Genomic DNA, 21,755 nt, shown 5'->3' with positions numbered 1-21,755 from the left:
ACTCCTAGTCACACATTTCAAGCAGCACAGGCATCCAGATGAAACGGATCCTCCCGATGCGTCAACATGTTTATGGAGACGGACGCTTTGTGGTGATTTGTTAGGGCTCAAGTTGCACTGCCGCCAACGTAGCTGTGTTGGGATAACTGATTTGCGGAATGGAAAATCCACTGTTACCTCTTTACCCTGTGGACATGTTTTCGGACATACAGTACATACAGTGGGGCAAAAAAGTATTTAGTCAGCCACCAATTGTGCAAGTTCTCTCACTTAAAAAGATGAGAGAGGCCTGTAATTTTCATCATATGTACACTTCGACTATGAGAGACAGAATGGGGGGAAAGAATCCAGGAAATCACATTGTAGGATTTTTAATGAATTAATTGGTAAATTCCAATTTGGTCACCTACAAACAAGCAAGATTTCTGGCTTTCACAGACCTGTAACTTTTTCTTTAAGGGGCTCCTCTGTCCTCCACTCGTTACCTGTATTATTGGCACCTGTTTGAACTCGTTGTCAGTATAAAAGACACCTGTCCACAACCTCAAACAGTCACACTCCAAACTCCACTATGGCCAAGACCAAAGAGCTGTCAAAGGACACCAGAAACAAAATTGTAGACCTGCACCAGGCTGGGAAGACTGAATCTGCATAGGTTAGCAGCTTGTTGTGAATAAATCAACTGTGGGAGTAATTATTAGAAAATGGAAGACATACAAGACCACTGATAATCTCCCTCGATCTGGGGCTCCACGCAAGATCTCACCCCGTGGGGTCAAAATGATCACAAGAACGATGAGCAAACATCCCAGAAGCACACGGGGGGACCTAGTGAATGACCTGCAGAGAGCTGGGACCAAAGTAACAAAGGCTACCATCAGTAACACACTACGCCGCCAGGGACTCAAATCCTGCAGTGCCAGACGTGTCCCCCTGCTTAAGCCAGTACATGTCCAGGCCCGTCTGAAGTTTGCTAGAGAGCATTTGGATGATCCAGAAGAGGATTGGGAGAATGTCATATGGTCAGATGAAACCAAAATAGAACTTTTTGGTAAAAACTCAACTTGTCGTGTTTGGAGGAGAAAGAAAGCTGAGTTGCAGCCAAAGAACACCATACCTACTGTGAAGCATGGGGGTGGAAACATCATGCTTTGGGGCTGTTATTCTGCAAAGAGACCAGGACGACTGATCCGTGTAAAGGAAAGAATGAATGGGGCCATGTATCGTGGGATTTTGAGTGAAAACCTCCTTCCATCAGCAAGGGCAGTGAAGATGAAACGTGGCTGGGTCTTTCAGCATGACAATGATCCCAAACACACCGCCCGGGCAACAAAGGAGTAGCTTCGTAAGAAGCATTTCAAGGTCCTGGAGTGGCCTAGCCAGTCTCCAGATCTCAACCCCATAGAAAATCTTTGGATGGAGTTGAAAGTCCGTGTTGCCCAGCGACAGCCCCAAAACATCACTGCTCTAGAGGAGATCTGCATGGAGGAATGGGCCAAAATACCAGCAACAGTGTGTGAAAACCTTGTTAAGACTTACAGAAAACGTTTGACCTCTGTCATTGCAAACAAAGGGTATATAACAAAGTATTGAGATGAACTTTTGTTATTGACCAAATACTTATTTTCCACCATAATTTGCAAATAAATTCTTTAAAAATCAGACAATGTGATTATCTGGATTTTTTTTTCTCATTTTGCCTCTCATAGTTGAGGTGTACCTTTGATGAAAATAACAGGCCTCTCTCATCTTTTTAAGTGGGAGAACTTGCACAATTGGTGGCTGACTAAATACTTTTTTGCCCCACTGTACATAAAGCAGGTCTCGCTGTCTCTGGCGGCATCGTTCTCAACCTGGGGGAGGAGGGTTCATGGGTCATAACTCATGCGGGAACTTGAACGTCGGGATGAAGTAATTTGGGGTGTGGGGGTGGGGACGGTGGGGAGTTTTGCGATTCATCACGCAGGCCAGCACAAACTAAATGTCGTCACTCATTCCTCAGCTTGACTAAAGGAGGCAGACGGCGGGAGCTGTTGTGGTTTCTGACGGAGAACAAAAGGTCAAGAAAAAGGAGCATTTCAAATCCCTTCCTCATATAGCGGGGGGGGCGCCATTTTACCTCCCGCAATTTACCCCGCCAACCCTCAGACGGTGCGGTCCCACCGCCGGCGACGGGGCGCTGCAAGGCGCGTGCACACACACACACACACACAACAGCCAAAAAAAAGTTGAGCAGCAGTTTGACTCCACGCTGCAGCCCCGTCGCCGGTGGTGTGACCCGAGCATAAGTGGAGAGAGCGTCTGAGAATTCAGTTGACTTCGAGTGAGTGCACATAGACCTGGAAAAATGTCGCTACCGTTGAATAATTGACGACGGGATGGCGGGGAGGGGTTACCCACTGATTGTAATCCCATTTCCTGCACAGTCTATTACTGATCCTTTCAATATGTGCTCCATTCAGCCCGGCTCCCCCTTCCCAAAACCAGCCCACCACCATATACCAGACAGTGGTGAAGTTTCCATGCTCTGCGATTTAACCGGCCCAGACGCTCTCCGCCAGACACCATGCGGACACACACACACACACACACACACACACACACACACACACACACACACACACACACACACACACACACACACACACACACACACACACACACACACACACACACACACACACACACACACACACAGTCCCAAGGGAATAACATCTGTTCCTATGGTCCGACTCACTCACTCGGCCTCAATGCCAGTCAGCAATAGAAACCCACCCCCCACATATACATGCGCACATTGGACCAATTACAAGTGGTTGTGACCCTGTGTAATCAAATATTCAGCAATTTAAAAAATAATAATAATTAAACAAAAAAAAAAAAAAAAGAAACATACATTGAAGCAAGAATGTAGCATAGCTACCCAGGGATGAGATTCAGACAAGCAACGCTCACGGCGACAACTTTGTTTATTTTTTACTCCTGCTCTGCTCAATGACTGTGTCGTTGATTTGTAGGTCGGTGTCATTGCTCAAATAAAGTCTCTGTTAGCCCCTTAGTTCATTTTATTTTTATATATATATATATATTTTTTGGTAATCTTCTTCGTGGCCTGGAGCTGTTGCTGCTCGTCGCAGGGTTCTCGGCAGCGTGTAAACTGCTTCCTCCTGCCTGCTGTGGTGCAGATGTTTGCAGCCCTCCACAACACCGCCAGAAGTCTGTCTTGTGGGCAGCTGAGAAGGGTCTAGCTGTGGCCTGTAGACCGGGGGGGCACCCACACACACACACACACACACACATACACACACAGACACACACACACACACACACACAATCGAAGTGGCGTTTTCAGTGCCCTCCGACGCAGTGATAGATGATGGGGTTGCAGACACAAGTTTGTAGCACACACACTTATATATTCACACATGCACACAGATTATATATATATATATCTCATTCACATGACAAAGGAAGTTTGATCATGGGAAAGCTATGTAAGTGAAGGACGGTGCACATGCTAATGTTTCACTGAGTGTGTGGCAGCTGGCTGTTCCTGAAAAGGGATGACATGGATGGACACTTTTTGCACGTCTTCACATTTGCAAGAACCTTCAGGAGTAAAGTAATGACATTTCAGCAAGGTGTCCAAATCTTCATCTGAAAACCGGATCGGGGGGGATGATCTTTTTCCAGTTCAAGTTAGAAGTAGAATCTCGTCTCATCACCGGACCACTGACCTAAAAAAAGTGCTGGCACATTTTTGCAGTAGCACATGGGCGAAGATCATGGAGATGCACTACACTTTGATAAGGACATTTCTGGCCCTTGCGCTCCACACCTGCTATCAGTACCTGGAGAGAACAATTTTCAAATCAACAGCAGCGTCTGCTTAGACTGCAAATCTGCCCCCTCAGCCGCTCTTTCCCCTGGGCTTACGCCAGCTACTCTGTTTCCTCAGCTGTGGAAGAGGGAAACAGAGCCAGGGCCATTTGTCTCCATCAGGGGAAGAATCCTTCTCCGGAGAATAATGCTTAACGTTCCAGAACAGCTCACGCAGCTGAGGGCTCAAAGAGACATGCTTTGCCCAAAGCCAGTGGATTCTGCGTTCCAAGCCTGTGTTTAATGTGATTACACCTTCGAGGGAAGGAGGTCAACTGTCAAAAAAAAAAAAAAAAAAAAAGCCAACGTTACTTAGTGCCTGAATGGGGCGGTAGGGAGGCCCGGAGTGGCTTTACAGCCGTTCGGTTTTCCCTAAACGCGGCGACCCTTTCGGTTTAACTTCCTGTCCAGAACAACGCCTGAAGAGGGGCAAGTCGCCTCGGGGCCAGGAGGCCAGATCTGGCCTTCGCCTCTCCCCCGGGCGCCACACAGTCGACGTAGCGGCGTGGCGCCATGTGGCCTGGCGATCGCCTCTCGACTGCTAATGAATTGACAGGCGGCGCCCCGGCGGAGGACAGAGAGAGCGAGCGAGCGAGACACACACCTGGGTAACAAATACCAAGGAGCTGATGGAAACCATATGTCCTGCTGCCTTTTTTGATATACGACTCCCTTTCCATCGAACGGGACTGAGAGTGACGAGACCTCATTATTAAGTTCTTTATTTCTAAATGGTCATCTGAAAAAAAACCAAAACAAAAACGGTCCACTTGGCAACGCATACACGCGCAGTGTTCAGTGGAGATGATGTTAGGGGAGCAAAGATGTGGATCTTACGACAGTCGGAGGGTTTCTGAGGACGGGAAAACAGAGACACGGGAGAGAGGGTAAACAATACAGTATGTCGGGCGCTGTAAGGTGTAGGGATGGAGCAGTGCCCACCCTTTTTCGGCTCAGTGAGTTTAATGCTTTAGGAAATTCCCCATCACAGACAAAATGCAAACAAGGGACAAATGCCCTTTTCGGACAGAATGGTAAATCGGTAATCGTAACAGAGTGAGCGACTGGCAATAAGGGAATGACAGTTTTGGTGTAAAATAAGGATGCTGTGTTAAATTTTAAATAAACCCAAGACTCAAAGCTCAAGCCAAAAAAACCCCCCAAAAAACAAAGATAAAATACAAAGATGAAACAAGAGGGACAAGAGAAGAGAGGGAGGAAAGAAAGAGTGGACAGGTAATGGTATCACCTCAGGTCGCCTATGACCAGTGATTCCCAACTTGGGGCTCCTCTTCTGGGGTTGTCAAAAACAGATTCATAAAAGGTGCAGTTATTGCATTTTAGAAAACCTTTTTAGTGGAATAACACGTCCAAGCAATGTCAAGCCATGGAAAGACATTTGGAGACATCTCTGGCATAGCCATATATTTCAGTCGGAGGAATCACTCCCTATGAAAGGAGGTTGGGAACCACTGCCACTAACCCTCAGACAGATGTCGATGCGCTCTCCATCCATCTTGTTAACGGTCGTTTGGAGACGTCAGCGTTACTCTGCGCCATCTAAACTAACCACACTTTTCATTTTGTCAAATGATGGCGGTGGACTTTAAAAAATGCACTATCAGAGCTCATTCTCCCTTACCCAGAACACCCGCATACTGTACAAATCCCACCAGGTGGCCAAAGAAATGTAGAACCTGGAGAAGGTGGACTCTGCACTGCAGACTGCCGTTGAGTATTCCGCAATATCCTGATCTGAAGAGTCCAGAGGCCTCGGACTCCAACGACACCCGCACCCCTCCCTCCCTCCATTCACCTCAGGTCCCCTCAGCGCTGATGAAGGCGTAAAGACAGCAAATGCCGTCATTAGGACACGGCATGAAATACATCACGTGCCCAATACACACAGAATAAGGCCAGTTATAACTAATGTGTCGACAGGAAGACGAAACAGTCTCTTTTTTTTTAAGAACTGGATTCTGGAAGTGGGGGGTAAGGCTGACGTAGACGACCTAAATAGTGCATTCAGTGAGTACATTTCAGTGTTAATAACTCTCTCTCCCCCGGGCGCCCCCCCCGTGGAATTAATTCTCTCAGACGCTTTTCAGTGAGGCATCCATGACTCACAGAGACCGAGGATGACTGTCTGCCCAGGTCGGACAGAATTGTAAGGATACGAGTTCACTCCCCGTCGGCAAAGGCTGAGCTTTCATTTTGTGTGCGAGGCTTTGTGTCTCAATCACAAAAGGCCAGTGGTTAGAAAAAAGAACCGCCAAACTCCAGAGTAACCGGCGTGTGGAATTTGGCTGCTAAAACAGCCATCTCCCGTCGCTGTTTTTACCCGTCTTACCTTCGGCGGGTTGCTGAAGCGACAGAATCTTCCCTCATCACACAGCAACCATAGAAGCTTCCGGTAAGTCAGTGGCAGTACAAGGACTTCTATTGAGGTAAGAAACAGATACAGTCCAGTTCCAGAACACACTGGATTGATGCAGGTGTTCCACATTAGGGCGAATCAAGAAACAGCCCGTGGCCCAATCTCAATGTCCACACCCAAGGACGAATGCATTACGACTCAAGCTCCTTATGTCCGCTAGGTCTCTGGACCGTCCCCACTGTAAAATCGGCAAGTCTACAAGGGCTCTCTCGCCTACTTTTTGAGTCCATTATCCATGCTTTGCCCCGCATGTCTGCGGCCCTGCAGGTATTTCCTGAGCAAATAACCCACGGATCATGGCGTTCAACAATTCATTTACGAGACTGACGAGCAGAAACCCCAAAGAAAACGTGACATCACTCGCCTGTAAATGCACAGACTTCTGATCATTCATGGCAGCACGGTGTGTAGTTGTTTGTCCTACGGTGGCATGATTTCCTCAAAAGGCGTCTGTAGTCCGACACCATGAGCATTTGACTCAGAACAAGAGGGGCAAATAACTATAAACTCATTCAATGAAATGACGTAACGAACATGAGCATCGTTTAACTTGCCACAGAAAAGCTTCAGCTCTCTGGACAGAGGGTGGACGCCGAGACCGGTCCTTTAATATTGCACATTTTCACCCCAGTACGCCTCCGAGAAGATCCCTGCCCAAAAGCTCCCGCTAAACTATTTTTTTTTTTACACAAATCAGAGTGTGCGGAGGCGCTTTCCATTTTTTATCCTGCATTTTTTCAAAACAAACCAAAATCAAACCATCTCACGTGTGCTTGCGCATCTTAAAAACACATTGGAGGTATTTCGGGAGAGCTTAAACGATTGCGTTCACGGCAGCGCCTGCCAGGGTAGGGGATTTTGCCGAGGAGTGTTGGGTTTGATGTGCCTGAAAAAAGACAAAAAACAAACCAAAAAAAATAAAAAACAAAACAGACAGAAGGAGAGACAGAGAAAGAGTGAGTGAGCGAGGTGCAACTGGAATGAGAGGAGAAAGAAAGATTCGTCTCTGTCCATCAGTCTCTCTCACTTTTACCGTGTGTGTGTGTTTGTGTGTGTGTGTGTGTGTGTGTGTGTGTGTGTGTGTGTGTGTGTGTGTGTGTGTGTGTGTTCATTCGAGACCTCACCCATCCCCAGAGGAGCGGGCGACAGTTCATTGTAAAGCACTCGATCACATCCAGCTGTTGAGCTGTTATGGTGATAGATGGCTGGCCATCAACCATGTGTGTCCGTTTACGGAGAGCGTTTCCGAAAGCGCTGCGCTCATAGCCTCGTCTGCCTCTCTCTCTCTAAGCACAACGTGCACGACTCCGGCAGCGACCGACAACGTTCGACCTAGAGGCAGCAACACATCCATATCTCGGCAGCCAAACACACTGCGGCAAAGAGCCAAGGGCATGCAGTACACACAGTGGAGAAACAAGCCAGGCCAACTTGAAAAAAAAGAAAAAAAAAAGGCATATTTTATTTTTCTTCTTGAGATAAATTGACCGGTTTACAATTGCGTGTTTGAGATTATTCAGCTCGTCTTGTGAGAATACGCCTTCAGGTATTTTACTCAGAAAACGACCCCAAAAACAAAGTCTAATTCTAGGGATTTCTCTGAGCCAAAGACAAACCAATTCTGAATGAGAACAGCAGACTTCCATTGGGTTCCAGTGGGCTGTTTTCTTTTACGACTGTAGCTCCTTGTCAAGTGTGATCAAGTGGAATTATCTCACGCCGTTGAAGTCAGACTCAGACGAGACGAGACAACGATGAACAATCACTTCGCCCTGTGAATCACACTGGACTCAATCCATCAACGTGACTCCCTCACACACACTCTCCAGAGAATAACATAGACACGATGCAACAAAGTACAGCTTTCAGCGACACCCCTTTTTTTGGAGTGCTGGTCGGATAGGCCTAAGACACCCCCCCGAAATCAAAGCGGTCTACGCTTAATGCTGACGCCGAGCCCAAACCCTCTAATTAAAGTCGTTGGCTGGATTTGTGTCAAGCTTCCCCGGCTCTCTGCCTGCTATGATCTTTCTCTCAAAACTCCGGTCAGTGAACGGATCAAACCATACCGAATGCAAATAAAGTTCCTGAACCTCAGTATTTCTAAGTTGGCTAACGCTACTGCTTACATTGGCGCGCTCTGCTTGTTTTGGTGCACCGGGAGCCAGGTTTGACAATACGGGTGTGTGACTCGTCGCAGCGTTTGAACGCTCCCCATCGGCTCGCTAATGCCATGCTGTAGAGGAAGGTAAGAGGTCGGATAATTACAAACAAGCCATTGGCCCTGCTCGTCGCATGGTAGCGTAGGTGGGGGGGGGGGTGGATGTCCAGGTGAGTGTCCCCACCCTTACGGATGACACGGCATTGTTGACAGACGGCTTGTTATTACAGAGTGGGTGCGGTGGCATCACAGGAGGGGAAGGGTCTGTTAACAACCATGTCCTGTTGTTTGGCTTAGGTGGGGCTTTAAAAGAGGCACAACGATGCACAACCAGGGGGGCCAATGCAACTTAAGGCAACATCTATACCTGATGTAGGTAAATAGCGTTAGACGAGAGATAAGTAATTGTAAAAGTCTTCTCCTACTCCCACCTATGCCCCCCAAAACTATCCTCAAACTGCTGTGCAACTCTCCATATCCCTATACACACACTGCCTGCAGCCATACCAGCCCTCCATCCAATTTGGACTTCTCTAGACCTCTCTAGTCGAGTCCCTTCTGTACACTTTTGGCATGAACATGAAAAGAGTCTTGGTGCTATGGATAAACCTTTTGCGCGATGCCTGTCCCAAATAAAGGGGTTCGGCTTCATCCTAAAGGACGGCAGACAGGTAGCATTAAAGACGCCAGTTCAGGTGTAACTCTTCTACGCTTCACCTGCAGAATGTCTCTGGTGATTCGAATGATTTGTGGCTAAGCATCCACCTCCTAATATAAAAGTTTTGTCACCTGCATTTGACAAATGTATTTCTGGGAAAGAAATGACAAAGCAGGATTATGGTTATGGCAGTAGTTACAGTATGTGCACTTCACCCTTTGGCCTCAATTTATTTTGCCTTTGCCGTGTGCAGAAGTCTTCCGCACATGTCCCATCAATGTGTCATCTTTTATGCTGTTCTTTGCTGGGACTGGAGCATCAAGATGGAAGATAACAAGCAGAATTTTTCAATCCAGAATCCTGGCGCCGTCATTGGAGTCAGCCTTGGGTCTCTCGAAGCAATCGTGGAAAAAGAAGATGACCATATGACTGCCAATCAAGGACAATGCACCCCCTATGACTCGATTCAGCCAGATGAGTGTTTAAAAGAAAGACTGACTCCTGCATGCTGCTCCAGGGAAGAGAAATAGGGGATTATTCAATCCAACAGCCATCAGACCGTCAAGCGACTCTCAGATGGCCACACAGCAGAAGCCTCAGTTAATGGTGAGGGTGTTGAAGCCCCGGGACTAGGAAGGTTTTGGCTCTATATACGGAGGCTCAATATACAGTAAGTCCATGTACATGTACATGGACTTACTGCATTCATACACGCCTTGCATTCATACACGTCATTCATCTTTTGTCTATAATTGTCCACATATATTCATTACTCGAGGGAGAAAGTCCTTTTATAACAACACTTGGATACTTTTTCAGGAACAGCTTCGCTTTGAGATTAAGAGAGCATGGCAATGCAAAGGTTTACTTCATGGCCGCTTTGGAGGGCTTTGAAATTGACCTCTATCCTTCGCTTGGAATTCAAGACATCCGATTGGCAATAGAATAGACAATAGAGCGTCAGAAGGCAAGAATGACAAGAATGTCCAAGTAATTGTACACGTGTCAGTGCAAATGATTCCCAGTCATTTTTTTTGCGAACAGATCCTTCCAAGTCTAAAGAGCAGAAATGGTTGTAACTCTGTCTTCTGAAATTTCTGGTTCGTTCAGTGATTTCAGCAGCTAATTACTTATTCCCAGCAATATTCTCCCTACATTGCTGGGGGGGTTGGACGCCTGGCGGGCTTGTTATATTACAGGAAATTTAGAAAACTGAATGGAAAAAATTGTGAGGCTTTGTGTCAATGGTGTATGTGTCTTAAAAAGAGGGAGGAAATGCACCAAAAACAGTTGAAAATCACTCGACTAAAAGTGCCGGCTCATCTTACGTTCCTCGCACACTAGCAATTACGACTGCAAAATATTTACCAAAAATATATTTCAATGCGTTTGTGGCGATAACTGGATTCACTTCCAGTAAGAAACCAAATGTGTTGCTTAGAGTTCAACATTTCTTTCTAACTTTGACACACAAATCTGAGGTGCTGACCAGTAGTACTGTGTTTTTTCTCCGGTGACCACAGAAGGGGAAGTCAGTTGGAGAGTTCTTAAAGATTTGTTCTTTTAATTTGTATTATTTTACTTTCATTGTGTAAAGATAGATTTCATTTATTTTGAAAAGCGCTGTTGAAATAAAGTTTATTATCATTCTATTAAGTCAACCTTGTCATATGCACTGCTCACTGAGCAGCAGGGATTATTTGTTTATAACGCATACTGTAGAACTCATTGCCAGAACTCTCATTCTTATCGACACCATCTATAATTACTACTGATGTCAAGGGGGGTTCAGGCTGAGTTCAAGCTGGTCCGATGGCACTTACCCTGGGGCAGAGAGTGTTGTTTAACATCAGAATTGACTTTGACATTTTGCATCTCCTCTGGGTGGGCAGTTAACCAGGAATTGAGGGAGACAAGTAAACTGGCATTTAAATTACTGACATGTTAAGGTTAAGCCTAAATTTAGCCCATCCAGAATTATTTATCCTGCTTATGACTTGGAAGAAATCACTTCAGGTATTCAAGCGACACACCATTCCGGAGCGGTTACCTCATGTACAGACATTGCGGTCACTGCACTTCCACACATGCCGTGAAGGTGGAGGGGGTTGGTTTGTTGGAGGTGATATGACCTGGGGGAGAGTACAGTTAGTCAACCTCAACACAGTCTATGTGTTTAGCCGCCACCCCAGTATGTGGATGGGGGGGCTGCAAAAGCGGTTTTGTTCTATGTTTAAGTCCGAGCCATTCCAGGGAAGGTGCAATTAATTGAAGGAGAATGACCCATCAGATTCAACCTCAACCAAAATCTGTTGGCTGACCATTCAGCGGAGTATCTAGAACTTTGCAGAAAGAAATACGTTTATCACACCGTTGAATGTATACTTTACTGGGGTCGTGATGTTCACGCCAATTCATTAACCCGGGGGCTTGGCACCAACACCGCAGCCCTGAATTTCAACATGCAGACTGGGAAGCTAGCGGGGTGCTCGGGACAAAACATGACGCACTTTTCCACTATAAACATAATGGCCTTCCCTCCAACACAGCTCTTAGCACATTAAAGGTACTGTTGTGGCAGAATTATACCTATTGACTCCTTTGAGATAGGGGCGGAGGGGGGAAGGTAAGGAAAACCTGCGTGTAAAAGCGTGAAGGCACCGGATAAAAGGAATAAAAATATATAAATACAAAACAGTTTGTTGAATAGGACTTTTCTTCAAAAATCCAAATTCTAAACCTTCTTGACAATGTTTGGTCAATCAAACATTTGGCAATTGGTCAATGAATATTGCCATGAAATTGTGATTCAACTTTTCTTCTATCAACCACAGGCAAATTAATGTTGTGGAAATTGCAGAGGCTGCATTAAATTGCACTGGAAACAGGTAGGTGCAACATTGACATGACACACACACACACACACACATAAATATATACATAAATATACACACATATATATATACACACACACACACACATATATACACAAACATACAATATATATATACTGTATATACATATTTATATACATACACACACATATATACACATATAAATACAGTATATACATATATACACAAACATATATGTATATACAGTATATACATATATAGACACATATGTGTATACAGTGTATATATGTATATTTAGCATATATATATTTACACAGTATATATGAATACTTACATATACACATATACTGTACATACTGTATACATATACACAAGTTTTTTCCAATGGAAAAACTAATTGCGGTAATGATCACATTGCAGTGGTATATCAAATAACTGGAAATAGATTTGCCAATATTGTTCGGTTGTATACAAAATGTGATTTGAAAGTACATTTAGATTACATTTTATGCACTGCAAAAAAAGAACAAGTCTGCATACTAAATATGTAGTGTATTCACCACCATACAATGAGGGAATGGACAAGAAAGAAAGTTGAACTCTGACCACATGGCTGATAAACTGGCTGAAAAGCTCTTGTTTTGTGGCGCTTTTATTTTGAAGGATAGACAAATAGAAGGGCAAAAACAGTGGATAACAGAGGGTGTGTTATTTTTGTGTGGAACCCCCCTGCCTCCCCAAAAAAAAAAAAAAAATTGTTTACAAACACTTTTTGTAAACTTTTTGATTCTTTAAAGTTATTAAGCGATATCAATTGATATTGAAAAACGACTGCATTGTTTGAATTAGAAACATGATGTCAGTTTGAGCCTCCGGCCAACAAAAGTAAATTGAGAAAACATCATTAAAAAAGGCAGACAAAAACAAACAACACAAACAGTCCTTACTGAGACACTTAACACCACAAACAGAGGGGATTACAGACAACACATGCATTGTACAAATAACCCGCTCCTGGAAAAGCTTGATACTGAACACAGTCCAATTTTCCTCTGTGCCACAAAGCATTAAATAAAAATAACAAAATAAAATAAACCTGTCTGTACAGCCACTGTTAAGAGTAGTGTTTGTGTTTGCTCTACTAAAAACTAGATCTGAAGAGGAAGGCCAAGAACTGCTACTGGGTGAGATAACAATGATAACACGGTTTGCTAAAGTGTCCAGCGCTTGTTCATATTTAATAATCGGCTCTACGGCAGAAGGGGGAGATGGATGGAGGTTAGGGGTGCGAATTTCACACTGCGCTGGAGACCTTGGAAGTGAGCTGCACACCCCTGCGTGTGGGGAGGCCTCAATAATGCCACAACGCCTTACCTTGCACCACGAGCAGTAAAACAGGGCTGTAGGTAAAAAGTCTAATGAACACGCTAATCCTGCTGTGTGAAAACCACAACTTACCCTGCAAATCCATAATTACCAGGACTTGTTTACTTGTCTTTTTTTTTTTTTTCCCTCCCCCAAATGTGCACATCTTTTCAAATGACTATGATCGATCGCCCTTCGGCGAAAACAAGTCATTTTCAGGATGACTGTTCGGGCAGCCTGCGTAAATAACAAAGTGCTTTGGCTGCCAAATGATACAGAGAAAACCTGTACACAGATGTGGAACGGCAAATGACAGAGGTGAGGCAGAAAAAAAACAATCCAAATAACTTCACGTGTAAGTGGTCATCCATAAGATTGACTGTGAATTACTACAACTCCCAATCCCAGAATTCCATTCGAAATTGCAGGCGGTCACTTCCTGTACTCCCGAGTTTTCTTCCTTCTGATCACTGATTTGTTTTCAGGTTTTCTTGGTCACTTGAGGTGTTTTTTTTCCATCCGCGCGTTAATCGAATTCACCGCGTCTTTCTCACAATTCTCGGCGGGTAAGGCGGACCACGCCGCCAACAATGGAGATGGCATAAAGAGGAGCACGTGAATAATGCAAATGTATCGAATTGGGCTTTTTAAAAAAATCCCAGGCACAGAAGAATCAAATATTGGATTTTTTGTTTTCGGACTGAAATAATGTTACAGATTAACACTTTAAGATAAGAGATGTGAGTATGTTGAGGATGCCAAGCTCGCCGCCCCCGTCTCCGCGACAGCATATTTCAAAGCTTTCAAGATATTTGTCTGCAAGTGGACGACACCGCGCCCCTCAAACTATAACCTAAGGCACCTTTTCACAAGTGCTACTGGTCTTGATGTATCAAATAAAACAGCAAAGTGATGAGTACATAGTTCAGTTGTGGTGAGTGCAAAAAAACTCCCATTCTGCGACTGTTGACCAAGAAGACCGTATAAAAAGGAAGATTGTGATGTAGCCACATTTAAATAGTATAAAAAAAAAGAACAAAAAAAAAGAACAAATACAGTTTCCTTTTGGATTGTAAGCAATAATATAAATTCTCAAAAATGTACCAAAAAATGTCTCAGTCAAGACAAAAATATAAAATGCGCTAATATATATAAAAAAAGACCTGATAAATATAGTACCCCCCCATTTTTTTTTTTTAAACATTGAAACTAACAGTCTTTTGGTTTGAAACAAACCTTTTTTTTTTTTTTTTTTGCATCATTTTGCAAGGCTCAGAATTAAAAACATACACCCTAAACAAATCAAAAACAGAAAAACAACAACAAAAAAAAAAAATGGTTTGCATTTGGAAAGAGAAATAATCGAAAAAATCAACACAAAGACTTTTTGACCTCTTTCTGGTAAGATATGTGATATCAAAGCATCAATTCATCATTCTCCAAGGGAGCCTCTCTCTTCTAAAGGATTTTTAGGTTTCGCGCCGCACCCCCCAAATCCTAATTTTCTTCATGTTGGGTACTTGTAACAGTCTCATGAAAATCACCTTAAGATGGGTTCAGACGCTAATGCTCCGGTAATTAACCTCAGGGAGGTGGTGGTGTAGGGGGTGTGTGTGGAGGGGTGGGGGGGGGGTTGTCATGTCTTTCAAAAGTTCTTGAACAGCTCCAAGTCCTTCTGAGGCACGGGGGCTTCCTTCTTCCAGTCGTCCTCTGGGTACACGTCAAAGTTGGAGGTGTCGCCGTCGTGGGAAACCTTGGGGACTATGGGAGGCTGCGGACAGAGAGGAACACTTTCAAGGCTCCAATTTTGGGGCAAATATAACGTCCGGCTCCGGGAGGCAAAAAGATGAAACCAGGGACGTTTCGGAAGGTTCGGCCGGTATTGAGCGGATATAACACGGTTGCTCTTTTCAGCAGTGAGCTTGGTTGTTCTGACCTTGAAGTCTGCCACTTCAAAAACATTACAATTCCAATCGTCATTTGGAAGCTCACGTATCTGATTGCCGTGCCGTCGGTCCTGCATGATTAGGTCACGGTGCTTAATCGCGCTCATCACACTAATCTTTTAACGGGGAGAATAACTGCCAATGAGAACATGATTAGTCTTTGCACCAAATCGTGGACACATTTGGCAAATGAAATAAAATACAATTAAAATAGCAGTATTTCCTGAAATTTGGCTTTCGCAAGAAAAAGACAACCTTGTATCATTTGAATATAAGTTACAAGACACATTTAAGGAATGCTGACGACAATAACTCCACATAAAGAAACATTTTGGTTTAGACATTTCGTTGTTTTGTTCAGAGCCACATTTTTTTCCCCTGCACCTTTGACTGATACATCAATTCGAAGACACATCTGGCTTTTTAGAGATCGCGAAAAAGGTTTAAAAGTCATTTTCGCAATATAGCATGTTTGCCGCTATGTGCTGATGATACAGCATTATTTGCGACGTCCTCTGTACACATGAAACACGCTGCCAGGACGGGAGCCCTGATCCCTCATTGAAAGGGCCATGCTCCGCTGGCTCTGAATCACCGGAGCACAGCGCAAATACAGCCGTTAAGGCCTTGAATTCTCCGTGTGGTTTGATGGCTGGATGCCGGCGCCGGCGCTGTGTCAGGGTTAGCTGTGGGATCACTTCTTGAACACATGGGTTTTTTTTAGTTTTTTTTTTAAAGCATGAGTACTACTCAAACCATAGCTGGCTGCTTTGGATATCTATAACAAAAACAAAACAAAAAGTTTCCCCTCCACCAAGTGGCATAAATTACACAAAGTTATTACAATTCTATTTAATTGTGCATAAGGCATGAATAGGGAGATGGGGTGGGTGATTGAGGTTAAACCTTAAGATAAGCCACTGTAAAATCAGACAAGACAGAATAATAACCAGCTTGCAATATTTCACTTTAGTGATGCCGAGTGGCCTCTGCCCCGCGGAGGGCAGCAGTCTGCGAGGGTTGAGCCAGGCGGACGACGGCAGAATGCTGACGCTTGAACGGCCAGACGCCGCTTACCTTGAGTTTCCTCAGAGGTACGGCCTCCCAGTCAATCGTCTTGAACCACCTGTGCTTCTTTATGTCCTCGGCACCGTTCTGAATCGAGAGGCACGGAAACAATCATGAGTGGGAAGGAATCAGTCAGGAATCAGACGCGGCTTGAAGACGAAGGCAACGTCACTTTAAAGAGCCTCGCGCTAAAGATGGAACTTTCAGTTAGTCTTTTATGAAAAATGCTTAGAAAGTGGGCGCGGTGCTGCTGAGTGGGTGTGGCTGTGGATCGCGGAAGACATCCCTTGTCAATTGAACCGTTTCTATTTTTTAAAAGTGTTTTGATAATATTGCTAGAAAATGATAGTGAGCAACCATAAATTGCTGGCTAAAGGTGATTTTGAGTAAAGGGACTCTTGGCATCTTGGCAACGCTCTGACAGGCCACCCCCTATGTCTTTGAAGGTGGAGTCATCTACATCTGAAGTTTGGTTGTACATTTATACATTTACATTTCATATTTAGAAGTGCTAATCAGCAGACACTGTTGCCACAGAATTTTATTTTTTTATTTTATTTTATTTTTTTAAATCAACGCTACTTTGCATTAGCCCAGCCCAATGCAGTTATGCACAGAGTCATAAATCAGAGCTGGTTTCTTTCACTCAGCAGCCGAAACACAAAACCTCTTTTCTTGCATCCAAAACCCAGCTTTTCCTTCTATTTCAACAAGGCTATCTGCTCTTTTAACCAATATGTAACAGTGTATATATATAATTATAAAATATAACAGTATATATAATAATAATAATTACATTTTTATTTCCCTGTGTTGTGTTGTTTCTACTCTGTGAGGTAAGTACTGGAGGTAAGTTATTAATTAATCCTATTATATAATTATAGAACCCAGAATCGCGACTGCGGCGCCGCCCCTTGAGGCCGCCTGCGCGAGCACCACATGTCGATTACGCACATTTGAGTATTTTTCAAGCTTATAGAGCTCGTGCGTAATCACCGGGTGTCATGACATTTCACTGCATATATGTACGACCGTATGTGTATGTATGTGACAAATAATCTCTTGAACTTGAACTTATCCCGTGCTCTACAAAAGAATGGCATTACGATGTTCAAGACAACCAATGGCCCTGGTTTTAACTCTGTTGCCATCTCCAGTCTTCAGTCTCCTCTATTATAATCCTGTCCTTAAAGAAGGCCGCTGCTTGGAAGCTTTAGCCAGAACAATGCAGGTTTTGATCCGATCCATTCTATTGTTGTTAGTGATCATTAAACACCATTATCATAGAGTCGTTAAGATACAACTTGCCTCCTTAGATTAAATGATTTTTAATTGCCATCGGTAATATAAATGTCCTTACTATCAAATGAAACACTTGATAATCTACACTCAAAGATATATTTAAATCTTTTAACATAGAGTAGCAGCAAAGTAACAACGTGTCCACACTAAAAAAAAATGCCACGCAAGCTGATACTGATTAATGCATGAAATGAAAAAGCTTGAAATACATCGGCTTGAGTGCGGACAGATCAAGCATCTCTGACGTTCAGGAGTCTGTACCAGATCTTCTTTGGCACAACTTTGGATTTGAGCGTGTACAATTCTGATTGAAGGCGGAATTAAACAGTCAATATAAGATGAGACAGTGAACGCCTCATGTTATACCAGATCTCAGTCAGCCGGGAAGTGATGCGGTTTACTCTCGCTGGTGTGAGAAATATCAAGGAGAGGGTTACTATGGCAGCAGACACTGCCAGTTCTCAGATTCAGTCCCTAAAGCGAAGTTTCAAAAAAGGAGAGGCAAAACGCCTGGAAATCTAAAGGGAATTATAATAACCAACTCGGAATAACAAGGATTTCAGTGCTGCATTCATCCATTTAAATTAACTGAGCGATAGTTATAGACGACAAGGCATGCTGGTGTCGTTTGGACAACTTGTGTTCGTTTATCTTCAATTCCCTGTCATCCTGTTCGAGCCATTTAAGCGACGGCTCAGTGTCTCCGAGCCAAGTTGCACTACTTTAAGATGACTTCTCTGCCTTGTAATAGTACCACTGTCAGAAAACCTGCTGTCAGCAGTTGGACCACGAGTGTGAAATGTCAGGTTAAGCGTATGGAAGGGTGATCACTGGAGCAAAATCCATCCAAATACCAAAGATTTAGTGTCTAGTTGATCCAAAGCCATGTATAGAGTTGATACTGACGTAACATTGATCGCCAGTATTAATTGTAGTTATTTATATTAATAAGTAATTGTTGTCGTAATGATTTGATGGTCAGTTGACATTGTATCTAGTATTCGCTAACTAGCTCGATCCAAATTAAGGGTTTTGCTCCTTGCCTCTGGTCTAATTTTCTATTACCCCTTGAACGTTTAAAAAACAGGGAAGGGGGGAAAGACTGTTTCAACAGGAAATACACAGCACTGTCATAGTGGCAACTGACGACAAAGCCCTTCTGTGGAGGAAAGACTGGCAGCCACAAATCAATACCAGCCTGCTTGGCATTATGTTCAGTCATTAAGTGGGTTTAGAATAGTATTTACATAACTGGTAGGGGTGGTAGCACTCCCACTCCACCTTTTGTAGAGTGTTCATTGAAACACCCCTGTCCTTCAGTTTGAATGCCTTTGGTGAATGAAGAAATAGCAGGCTGGCAGACATCATGAATGGACACACTTGTAATTTTCCACTCTCTAATTCTTTGAGACGGCTGCTGGAAATTAATTCCCGGGACTGTGAAGAGTCAAATTAGTCAGGAAAGTGCTTTGCGTCCACATTTCAGATTCAACGCTCCTGTTGCGTTTTAGGTGTGTGTGTCCGTCCCTGGGGGGGGGGTTGTTACTTTTGGATTCCTGAATAGGAGATTTATGTGAACCTACTATAATTCTTCCTCACCCCCTTGTCATAATCGCGGGGGAAGGGGATCGTAATGGGTGATTGCTCCAAAGGGAGCCATATTGGTGCTAGGTTGCACATGCATATCGGGTGTTAGTTATGACTGTTGAGATGAGATTTAAGGGAGGCTCCACAGATGCAAATAAATAAATACACAAACAAACAAATATCAGCAGAAGCATGATTTGCATGGCGTACAACAATATTTAGTTGTATATTGAGTCAATATTGAATATCATAGTAGCTTTATCTGGGTTAAATTGGTGGTTACAACTCTACAATGTTGCCTTCTTCCATGGCTTATAAAATGCCAGTGTTTTTCATTCACTCATTTATTACATTCATTTATGCCAAAAAGGTATGCCTGGTCAAATATGTCAACAATTTGATTTTAAGTGACATCCCTCAAAAGTCATATCTTAAGTTTCTCAAAACATGTCGTGCCTTTGATGGCAACAAGTTTCCCCAGCGATCGACATGCAATGGGAACAAACACAAGTGAATGTGCCCTATAAAGGTCAGACATTCCGGCTTCATGTAGGGGGTTAAAAATCTCAGTGCGGTGTTGTTACCTTTCCAGCTGTGCGCCGCTAATTCAAAAACAACTGCGGCTGCTCCTCTTGTCTGTCTCTGGACTTTTTACGTTAGGAAAGATGGCGAGCTGCCACAGAGGTTGAGGCGAGTGGGGGAGAGTGCATAGAACGGGGGTGGGGAATGGGGGGAGGGGTAGGAACACTGAGTCCTGTCAACTCACCTTCATGTTGCCCAGTCGCCTGGCTCGGTCAATGACAAGAAACTTCTTGATGAGGTCTCTGGAGAAGGGAGGGTGGGTGGGGGGTGAGAGAAACTTTCAGCGTATCCAAACTGTATATCTGGGAAGGGTGTGTGTGTGTGTGTGTGTGTGTGGGGCGGGGGGGGGGAGCTCCAAAAAAGTTCCTTCCAGAAACTGTCAGGATGACGAATGGTCTCGCAAGGCGCCCACCGCTCGTCCGGCAGCCCATAAAAAAATAAGGTGACGCAGGGCCGGCTAAGTGAGTTGTGTGCCTTTGACAATCTTTTAATTGAAAAAAGAAAGAAAAAAAAAAAAAGTCAAGGCAAGGCTCTTCTATCTTTGCGGACGGGAACACTCCATGACTATAAAGAAGCGTCTGTACTTACGGCGGGTTAAGGAGGTAGAGGGAATAAAGATGATTCACAAAGGCGTTAAAAAAAAAAACGACAGAGCGTAAGCCCTCTGATGAGAGGGTCGATACCCTGCTGACGGAGGAGAGCGCACGCCGTGGATAAAGGCGCCGTATCTCACATTGGACAAAAAAGTGACAGGCTCATAAATACATCGGCTCAAAAGTGGCATTTATTTATTTATTTATTTTAATCTTGAACGTCTCTCCAGATTACACTCAAAACTATAAAAATAAAAAATAAAAATAAAAGAAATAAAAAAAGGGAAATTGTGTTCTTTGGTTGTTTCGAGTCCGTCCCTTTTCAAAGTAAAAATAAATACCATTCCTCTCCGGCCATTTACAGGACCTGCTTTTTCCTTGTGAGGAGGCCGGTCCATCGCAGTGGGCGACAGGTTGAAGATATTCAGTTCAAGTTATTTAATTGATCTATGTTACCGATATGATAAAAAAAAAAAAAAAGTCAGAAACGCTTAATTTGAGAAAAGAAAGCGCACACACACACACACACACACACACACACACACACACACACACACACACACACACACACACACACACACACACACACACACACACACACACACACACACACACACACACACCCCAAGTACTCAGAACACATTTATTTTAGCGTTACAGGGACTTTAAGTAAAAGCTCTGAGTTTGTCACACAGAAAAATATGTTAAATAACAAAATAATAAAAATAATAATAAAAAAAATTGCCAAGTATCTAAAATTAGGTTTCAAAAACCTGAAAAAAAAGGCAGTTCCCTCTGCTCTAAAACAGTGGGGTGTGCCCCCTGCTGGTCCCCCGCCGGGTCGGGGCTCCGCTGCCTGCTACAATGCGGCTAATGCTAATGTTACCAAACCAGCGGTCAACCAACGGGATGGTACTTTTTTTGATCCGGACATCTGTGGCACGAGTTCCCGGTCTCCTTGAGGACGCTTTTTACTCCAGGTGTTTATTCCCAAAACAGTGTTCTATCCCAAAAATCCGGACCACAAAAATGGTGAGAAACAGTTTACGTTTTAACTCCACAATTCAGTACTACATCGTTCACAGTCATTTCACATGTTTTCGGCAATTAAGTCTAACATCTATAATGTGTTTACAGACAAAATCACTGAATTCTTTACAGGGACATTAATACTGTTTTCATACCAAAATTAGTGCTTAAACTAGGCGTTGTCATATTCAGTCTATAATACGGCATAAAGAACTACTGAACATTTTTTGCGGCAGATAAGTCCTCAGTGTACCCTGATAATGCACGAGCACTAATAAAACATGGAGGGAGAC

General features: G+C 43.8%; 1 protein-coding gene across 1 annotated transcript in view; it reads right to left on the bottom strand.

Annotated features, from left to right (window-relative positions):
* Positions 1-14,610: 14,610 nt before the first annotated feature.
* prkx (protein kinase X-linked) overlaps positions 14,611-21,755 on the bottom strand; it is a 42,502-nt gene continuing 35,357 nt past the window's right edge. The window contains exons 6-8 of the mRNA XM_079996551.1: positions 20,025-20,082; positions 16,379-16,456; positions 14,611-15,126 (exon numbers count right to left, since the gene is read on the bottom strand). Coding sequence (XP_079852677.1) covers positions 15,001-15,126; positions 16,379-16,456; positions 20,025-20,082 — 262 coding nt within the window. The 3' untranslated portion in view covers positions 14,611-15,000. The remainder of the gene's footprint in view (positions 15,127-16,378; positions 16,457-20,024; positions 20,083-21,755) is intronic.

This window comes from Zeus faber, assembly GCF_960531495.2.
Source record: "Zeus faber genome assembly, chromosome: 2".
Lineage (NCBI taxonomy): Eukaryota > Metazoa > Chordata > Actinopteri > Zeiformes > Zeidae > Zeus > Zeus faber.
This window is presented reverse-complemented; position numbering and strand designations above follow the sequence as displayed.